Genomic DNA, 9,641 nt, shown 5'->3' with positions numbered 1-9,641 from the left:
CCCAGATTTTTACAGTTTCGGGGGAGTGAGGGTATTAAAAGTACATTTTAAAAATAGTACCTATAAATTGTGAGATCAAAGCAGGTGCATTGTGCTTAACATGTACCGACACTAGATGGACCTCAAGGTCTCCCTTCACTTCCCCCGTGCGGTAACCACCACTGGTGCCACCATCTTAATCATGGCTGTGCCATCAGGTTTGAACACCTAACAGCATTTCTGCTCCCATCTCTGGAAATAGTGCCATGAGGTCAAAAGTCAATGTGATGACCAGTCCTGCAATTCATTTAATATTACAAATGGAAAATTCAAATATTATATTAATACATTTACAGGGGGCACATGGCTTCAGTTACCTAACAGGTCAGACAACCGTGACCCCTTATGTGTACTAATTTGATCACTCACAATTTGAAATACTCACATTCATTTGAAAATCTGTTCTTTAAAATATATTCATCAAAACATTTTTTGAGGCATTCTGCAAAGATTGATGATGGTTTCTTAAAAACGTGGTTGGCATACTCGTACTGAAAGAAGTTTCCTAGCCTCACAAGATTTTAAACAACCTTTTGTTTAGAAGAATGTAATTTAAACAATTTTGTCCCACTTTTTTTACAGAACATTTCCAAAACACTAATCTAATCGTCTGTCTACAAGGCCCCCAACCTTACCTGAGTTAGCAGCAGAACACTGACATGACAGGCAGGGATTGTGCTTTATTAATAATTTAGACATTGAGGTTTATTTTGCTCAAACTACTCAGTCTTATTATAACAGCAACAAGATTTTTTTTCAAGTTTTCTTTTTTTCCTTGCAGGATGGGAGCTCAAAGCAAATTATATTGCAACCCAAACTTCAGGAGGTGTCACTCGTTTGCATTGCCTAGCTTATGCCGACCCAGAGGCTGTCGGGCACCGCCGGGAACTGTCACGATGCGCTGTTCTGTATTGTGACAGTTTCTCTGAGCTCTTAGCTGTGATCACAAGAACCCTAGTGAAGGTGTGGTTTCTGCTTCCTAAGCTGTAATAACCCCAGAATTTGGCTCGGCCCTTTCATCCCTGTTAAAAAGCATTAACCTTTCCACAGAGTGTTTAAGGAAAGAGACGGACGGACGGGGACAGGAGCCGCGCGCGCAGTACCCGGGTCCTGAGCAGCTCGTAGGCAGTGATTCCCAACGACCACCAGTCCACAGCAAAGGAATAGCTGGTGGGTTTTGCGGAGTTAAACATTTCAGGTGCTGCAAAATACAGAAAAAGGAAAGTTTGCCTTGCTGCAATCTCGAGTGGGAATCAGCAACACAGAATGCTTGATCCATGCCACAGAGAGCATCCCTGCTATTCTGCCTAAGTCACAAATGAGCATAAGACCCATTACCATGCCTTTGATAATTTCTGCTTTTTTCTTCAAAACAATGGCTGGTAGATTGGTCCTTTACCGAAACATCACTGAGGTGGACACGAATCAGAACGCGTGGGTTTCCTTGCAGCAACTAATTTTTTGGTCTTTATCAGGTTCCTCGACTGCTGTCTCAGCCTTGCAACACAGACGAATCCCACACCGAGGAGCCTCAGCGTGGAGGGAAGCGCAAACACCCGTGTGTGCAAACCACCCTGATCTCCCACCCTGAGAAGCGCGGTGCAGCCCGCTGCTGCTGCTCCCTGCGGCTGCACAGCAGGACCCGCCGACCCCGCGTCCTGCTCGGCACTGCTCGCCATCTCGGTGCGAGCCAGACCTGACCCAGTTCCCAGCACGCCAGCTTAGCCCAGATATTTGCCTGCCCTGGGAACAGACGCACCTTGAAACCTTGACCTTGCTGACCAACTACATGTGCAATGTATGAAACGTTTTCTACTGTGTTAAAACCCAAACAAGCGTTTCAGCTCCTCTGTGCCTTACTTTCCCCACCAGTGAAATGGGACTGTCAGTAATTTCTACTTCAGTGGACTATTACAAAACTAATGTGTGTAGATGATGGGATGGCCTTGAGGAACAGGTGTGCTATCACCTTTGTAACAGGAATGTTTAATGTTCGATAAACACAATCCAATTCATTTGGATTGTAGAATGCTTTATATCATCACTAAGAGATTCACCAGACCCAATTAATTTCCTACAAAGCACTAAAACTCCAACTGTCCTGGCGCTGAGCCCTTCCTGCGCCGCTGTGCTCCCGCTCCTGGGGCACCCGAGAGCCCCACGGTCCTCTCCAGGTGGATCTCTCAGTGCTTCTCTGCCCACAAAGACCGAAAAGAAAAAACTCCTCTTGCTGACACAGGACTTGCCCGTTATGCCACAGTAAATGCGCTTGGGAGTAAGGACTAACCCTAATTCACTGAATCTAGGCATAAAATTGACCTGACTACCTCCTCACCTCCCCCAGAAAGTCTCTCTGCCCTCAGCTAGTGCTCAGTAGATCTTCACGTTGGAAAGCTGTTCCCGTCCCACTCATATCTCTTTGTTCATATTTAAAGTACTTCAATCTGGCAGAGCCTAAATACAGCCTCACACAGTGAATGAAAGCAGCTCTTTAGAAACATTAATATGCAGCGTAAACGTAGACATAGTGCCAACTGCACCCTTGGCAGGGAAAAGCAAATTTTAACTGAACGAAGCCGGAGAGCCACAGCTTATTAGGAGGAGGTTACCAGGCTAATAGGAAGTGGGTGGAGGCACAGACTGAAATGCTCTTTCTTAGCAAATAAATTTCCCTTTTGAGATTAAGGAAGAAAAATACTGCAGGACGTTTCTGTGAACTGGGAGGCAAGAATTGCTGTAAAAAAAATGCTTTCTTTTTGTGCATTTTCCTTTTTAAAAGGATTGCACTGGTGGTGCAAAGGTGAAAGGTTAATTGGGTCATCTTGATAAAAAGGAGGTTCCCAGGGGATTGCCCTAAGGGCTTTGGCTATGCAACAGCTGTAGGGAGGCTGCATTACTTAGGTCTGAGAGACAGTGTTACTGTATATGAAAGTATGTATTTTTTTGTGGGAAGGGTTGTGTTAGCTTTTGAGTGGTTTTGCTTCCCTTAGGGAAGTTGAATTTCTGGTTACAATGCAACAGCTGTAGGGAGGCTGCATTACTTAGGTCTGAGAGACAGTGTTACTGTATATGAAAGTATGTTTTTTTTTGTGGGAAGGGTTGTGTTAGCTGTATAGAAACGCTTTTGAGTGTTTTTGCTTCCCTTAGGGAAGTTGAATTTATGGTTACAAAGACTTTTCTATGTAATGTTTGCACAGGAGTTCTTTTAGCGTTAGCTCAGGATATTTCTCTCTGGTTCATTACCTGCATGCTCTGGCCCCAGTTCCTCCCAGGTATGTCAATATTATTTTGCTTTATGTTTTATTAACTGTGCTTGTGTGATAAGTATCAAGTGGGTCTCTTGCTGTCTGAAAAGTCAGCTGCTTCACTGATTTGACCAGTAAGTGAACATAAGTAAGTTTTCTGTGCTCCCCTTATAAAAGAAAAAGCAGCAAATTTTTTTTTGAGTAGTAGGGAAATGAGGTCTGCATAGGGAGCAATCACTCTGTGTCTTCCTTCATGCATGTGTGTTGATTTGCTTGTGAAAACTGTTTCTCCAGCTGACCCAAGGCTGCTGTGGAGCGATCCACCTGCTCCGGAGCCACTTTGCTCTGGGTGAACATCCCCCCATACACTTCTACAGCTGCCTGACAAGTTTTCTTGCCTGGGACTAGTCACATGCCATTGCCTGGAGATAAAAAAGCTTCCTAAAAACTGCTTTTTTTGTGGACTGAAGAAAGAAGGGGAAGGGGATCGTATGTAACTGTAGCAATCAGCCCAGCTACTCAGCTCCGTGGGCACCTGGAGGCTGGTACCCCACCTCCATAGCACCAACACCGTGCTCTGTACCCCGCGGGCAGGTCAGCGTGCAAACGTGCTGAGTGCTGGGGAACCGACTCAACAGCCCTCCAGAGTCTGGCTGTGGCTTTCCCTTCTGTACACCTCCCTTTCCAGGGCTGCACGTGGCTGGTTTTCACTTTTTGGCAGAAATAACCACATCTGCTGCTACCGGCAACATAGGTACAATAGGAGGGGCTTTCAGAAAGACTGAAAAATAGCATTTATCTTCCAATTCTGGCAGCCACTTCTGCACCAGCTGTGCCTCCCTTTCCTACGGGCAATGCACATCCGTCACCGCTGTGCTCAGCAGACCCCAGTTACAATTGCCCTCCTGCCCTGCTGTTTGAAGATGGGATGCTGTCCTCAGCAGTAGAGATCAGGGCTAAAGCCTCACTCCCCTCTTTCTGATGCAGATCTGGCATCAGCACTGCAATACTCTCGACTGTCTCAGCTTGACACCAGAATAGGGGCTCTTCCCTACCGTGCCGAGTGGATGCTGCAGCTCAGGAAAACAGCAAGTCTTAAGTCCACTCACTTGGCCTAAACACAGAGTAATGCTAGTTTTTAAAGCAGCCAGTTTATATAAAAATTCAAATTCTGAGCTACTGATGCAGCAGTGTAAGACTTGGGCTAATGTACTGAGGGACCAACTACAAGCCTTTGTGCTTCACTTTCCTTCTCAAGGGTAGCAAGAGCATTTCCTCATTGCTACATGGCTTGACTGCTGCTTGTGAAATGCTCGGAGATCTCAGGAGTGCAACTATCGTATTTTATAATCAAAAACATGCTGTACAGTATGGCATAATGGCACTAAAATCTGTGTTCGCAGTGCGGTTGCTTTGGTCTGTTGAGTGAAATCAGTAGACGGACGCGCATTTTCCAGCCGCATCAGGGTGTTGCTGGGGAGGGACTCCCGCCACGCTCCCCTGCAGCAGCACCTCTTGAGGTTGTTCCTCATTTCAAACAAATGCATGTGTTTTGTTACACATTAGGACGAAAAGAGTTCAAACTCTCATCAGAAAAGACTTCATCTGTATCCCATCACTGCTGTCAAATCAAGCCCATAAAATGGCAATTCAAGAACACATAATTGTCAGGTTCTTACCCATATACGGCTTTGTGCCAGCAATGGTGGTGACTTGTATTTCTTTAGTCAGCATCGTGGCAATATTGAAATCGGTGATGTGCACGTGTCCTGAAAGACAGAGGTTAATGTGTAACTTGATTTGCTTTAATTTCACACAAAAACCAGCTTTGAATCAGAAATCTAAAGTAGAATACTCTATGGAAAGGAGTTTTCCAGGAAAAAAATATTCTGGTGGGAGAACTGGTAGAAAATATTTCAGCTTCCAGGCTGCTTGCAGATGTATCTTGTTACATCAAATATCCCCTTATTTACCCTTCAGGGAGCAAAAAAATTGAGTTCTCCAAGAAGTCATTTAATGATGATTGGTTTGAGTCTTTCTAAATTTGGGGGGAAAGAGAGCCGAACTTTTCTCCCACAAAAAATTCCACTATGTTTTTAAAAAAAAAAAAATCCTTTATATTTTTGGCTTTCCAGCTACTTGCCCTTTAGTGTTCCCAGGTACTACGCGCTCTCTCCATTTTCATCTTTAGAGGATGTCTCTAGAATGGAACAAAATACTTTTGGCAGCAAGCAGAAGAGCCTTGCGCCAGATATTCAAACATCATGAGAACCCCGGGTGGGGTAGGAATGGTTTCTGCTACAATATGCACAACTGCTACCTGCAAACTGAAAAGGAAATAAGAGGTAGATGTGATTTGTAGGGATAAGAAACAAAATGCTTCCACCTTCCTCTTGCCTCCTCTTTTACTTGCACTTTTTTTTTTTTGCAAGCACTTAATTTATTATTCCTTATTCACTAAACTCGTATCAGTGAGCAGGCTGATCAAGTACAGCAGTGCAGGTGATCAATACAAGGCTGGCTTCACTGAAGGGAATTTCTTTGAAACTTGTGGGTTAGTTCAGCCTAATTCTTCTGATGAAACGCAGGCAGTCTTTTCTTCCTCCTGACCTCATGCATCTTCTCCTAAGGCACTGAACTTGCCCATCCCTGACAGAGCTGGGCTCATTATCAAAAGCATCAGATGTTTTGTATGCTGTGTTTTGCAGACTCATCACCCTCCTCTGCAGCAAGAGGGTGGCTGAATTGCTGCTGTTTCCTCTAACCACAGAGATCAAATCGAAGTGGCTTTCTACTGATGGAGACGCTATGACAATACTTCCCTCAGTCATTAGCTTCAACAGCTAGAAATTTACTGCTGCTTTAGTTCATGAGTTAAAGTAGAATAAGATCACCTTTATATGCCTAAAAGTTGATGCTTTGGTAATGAACGCCTGTTGTCTTGTCTGGATGCTATGAAACATTTAAGTAAATCTTTACGATTGTGCCTATATATCTGTTATATGAGAACAGTGATACAAGTTTGCCTGCTGCAAATATCTGATCTAGCTGGGAAAATTTGGGGAATAAAAATAGAATTTGTGATTTCACCTAAAAACACTGTATCATGACCATGTTCCTGTCTATGTCTCTTTAACGATACGTGCAGTGTGTAAAGCACAGGAGCCTCTTGCCCGCAGCCTGCATTAGCCGTGGCCAGGGTGCAAAATGCACCCTGGAGCATGCGCATCCAAACTGCGTGTCCTGCAGCGCGGGGGGGTGGCTGGACATACGTGTACAGCTCCTCTAGAGACAGCCTGGGAGTGGCTCAGATGTCCATCAGGACTGGTGGAAGCAGGCCTGCCATGCTTTATGCAAACCCGGGCATGTTCAGTGTTTGGGCTGTGAGTTTCCAGGGACAAGGACCACCTCTTTGTTAGGCACTGGCTCCTGCCTCACACCGAGCCCTGGCCCATACACCTCCCAATGCTATGCTAGGCAGATGTGACCCTAATCCAGAAGGCCCTGGGATCACGCCACAACCACTTAACTTCCACCTCCATGTCAGCATCTCGTGAGGAGGAATAAATCCTTCAGCCCCTCCCCATGAAGTTATCATCCAGCTTTTCAGCAGTTTCAAATTCCACCATCGGACCACCTCGGGCAGGGAAAGGGCAGGCACAGCTCAGCAGGACAGCAACCTGTGAGCTCTCTGAGTCCCACCGAGACACAGATTTCCTTATCAAATCTGTGGTGCTTGTCAGGCTTGAGTTTGAAGGAAGAAAGGAAAACTCAAGGTCCCTCTGGTGACCCGTGGGCACTGCTGGGAGAGTGTAAGCGAGATGTCAGAGCTCACACGGTGCCCGACTGATCTGAGAGCACATGTCTCCCCTTGCCGCTTACACTGCTTCACAAAATCCGTCGGGCCCTCCCTTCTTCAGTTTGGCCGCTCAAGAACGGGCATCAAATCGCTGGGGAGTACTTGAGAGAAAAGAATGACATACAACTCTCTTGTCTGGATATGTCCTCTGTGTCCTTGCGTTGCTTTTTTTTTCCTCTCTAGCCCTCATTCCACTTTGGGCGGAGCTGTTTTCATAAATATGAATCATAAAGACTTATTAAGAATTTGATATTCCAAGCACAAATGTGCCTTTCTCTGGATGCATCTTTTAAATTATTCACTTCAAATAAATCACAAGTTTCATCAACTAGCCCACTTGGGAAATTACCAAACCAAGCCAATGAGGCTGAGGAAGAAGGCTCCGGACAGTACAACAAGGCTGAACAGTGATGGCAGCATTACAGGATGGGGTCGACTGGGTGACCAGGGATGGCAGCTCCTGGTAATCAAGAGGGAAGCACTGTGTGTTGCTGCTGAGCTTTAGGGTCAAACTTTAAGGCTCGTGTTTTCCTGATTGCTCAGCATCTCTAACTGCAGCCAGTTTCAAAACAGCACAGCCAGAGCTGCACTCCGGGCACCACGTCCTTCCCGAAGCTCATCCTGTCTGCAGGAAATTGGCACTTTCAGATCAAGACTTTGGTTCTGCATTAAGGCAAAAAATTTTCTTATTATATTCAGCACCTCTGTTACTACATAATTCCTTCACCTTTCTAGAGCATCTTTTGTGCAAAAAATAGAAGGCTTTTGCAGATTCAGCTAAGATAACGTTTTAAAGAATATGAAACTAGAGACATTAGGAGCTCTGGAGTATGGAGGCTCTTGGAGAGACTGTGCCATAACTTTCTTATCTGAGATTAGAGAGCAAATGGGCTACGCATGCAGTGCCTGCATTGGGATGAATTCACCCATTTTAGCACTGCCCTCAAGAACCTTTCGGCAGAGGTACAAGAAATAATACTGAGCAAAGCATTACAGGGCTCTTGCAAGAAACCTCTCAGTTTTACTAGAGATAAAACTGAGCTTTTCTTCAATTTTATTAGACAAATGACCTGGCCAAAAACTCCTGATGAATTAGTCACAATTCCTGGAAACTGCCATCTGTTATACTCTTTTTTTCTCAGGTGAGCTGTGGTGTCATTGAGCCAAATCAATAGACTTATCATTAAAGGAGAAAATCACTTTGTGCTTGGAATGACTGTTGAAGGTGGTCATCTGCTGAGGATTTTTTCATTCTGGGACCTGATCCAAATCTTTGATATCAAACAACTGCTTTATTTATTGCACAGAAAGACATTTGCCCGATATTCCATTTTATTTATGGCTCACTTTAATTTCTTAGCTGAAATTAATATGGTAATACAGAATGTCACTGACCAGGGTGACCGAGGCAAACGCATGAGGTGTGTGTTAAGTTCATGACAGTCAGCAGCAGGACAACACATTTCAACGTGTGGCATCATGAGAGGCACTTGTACTACCAAAAACCTGAACCAGCCTCCCACACAAAGATCGGATGATGTGCACAAGGGCTCCTGCAGCCTCGTCAGTGATTAACACCAGCAAAAAGGGCACTGCGGTTTGTAACAGACCTGGGAGCCTTCCGATATGTAAATCTGAAAGGGTGGAGGAGTCACAGCTGGAAAGGTACTTCACAGCTGGAAAGGAAGATGGGCCAAAGGGCAGAGTTAGGGGGCAAGAAGAGTCTGAAAAATGAAGGACTGGAGTCTGATTGCTGAAGGTCCTCAGGTGCTTCATATTCTCAGGGGACTGCTCTCGATCAAGAACATTATAAAAAATTGATGTTAGCAAATAGCATATATTTTGTGATCACAGGTGTGAAAGCCTGGTGAAGAGAGAGGAGAGGGAATGGGGAGCTGCAGCTCCTTTCCAGGGGGAAAGAGACACTGAAGAACAAGCACAATCTACTAGGCTAAATATAGATAAACATGCTATAATAATGGTTGCTCTGGGGACAAAAAAAAATTGAACTGTGTGCACAAAGCTTTCTGTCTGCATGAGAGGACACACCTTTGCTGCCATGGATGAAGAAAAGAAATACTACAAGTCATAGTCAGAAGAACACTGAAGCAAGGGTACATCCACAGAAAATAACTCTGAAACCTCTGCAACAGACAGTTAAAACATCACAGCGAGCAGAGAACAGGCTCAAAAATCAACGCAAATTGCAGTGTCATTATAGAAGTTCGCAGGTTACGTCCTGCTGAGCTGAATGCAACTGCAGAGACAAGCAGAGCTTTTTCCCCTCTGTTTTTTCCCTCTTCAGGGGAATGCTGACCTACATTTCCATGGCTCTAGTGCTCCCAGCTCCCTCTCGGGTGGCTGTGTCACCCCAGTCCTACCGGGTGCAGAGGTAGGGCGGTTCCTGGAAGATGGTCACAGGTCTTTGTGTCCTGGTGAGGACTGACCGAACGCAGCCCCGCGCGGGCTCCGCACAGCGCTGGCTGGGAGGGCGGCCC

At 45.3% G+C, this 9,641-nt stretch overlaps 1 protein-coding gene across 1 annotated transcript in view; it reads right to left on the bottom strand.

Moving 5' to 3' along the window:
- Positions 1-1,142: 1,142 nt before the first annotated feature.
- The window catches only part of LOC104083850 (serine/threonine-protein kinase 32A-like), a gene marked incomplete at both ends in the record, with an annotated part of 13,449 nt that continues 4,950 nt past the window's right edge, over positions 1,143-9,641 (bottom strand). The window contains 2 exons of the mRNA XM_009587495.1: positions 1,143-1,240; positions 4,964-5,053. Of these exons, the coding sequence (XP_009585790.1) occupies positions 1,143-1,240; positions 4,964-5,053 (188 nt within the window). The remainder of the gene's footprint in view (positions 1,241-4,963; positions 5,054-9,641) is intronic.

This window comes from Fulmarus glacialis, unplaced genomic scaffold (assembly GCF_000690835.1).
Source record: "Fulmarus glacialis isolate BGI_N327 unplaced genomic scaffold, ASM69083v1 scaffold16541, whole genome shotgun sequence".
NCBI classification, from domain to species: domain Eukaryota; kingdom Metazoa; phylum Chordata; class Aves; order Procellariiformes; family Procellariidae; genus Fulmarus; species Fulmarus glacialis.
Note: the sequence above shows the minus strand (reverse complement) of the source record. Positions and strands in the feature narration are given on the sequence as shown.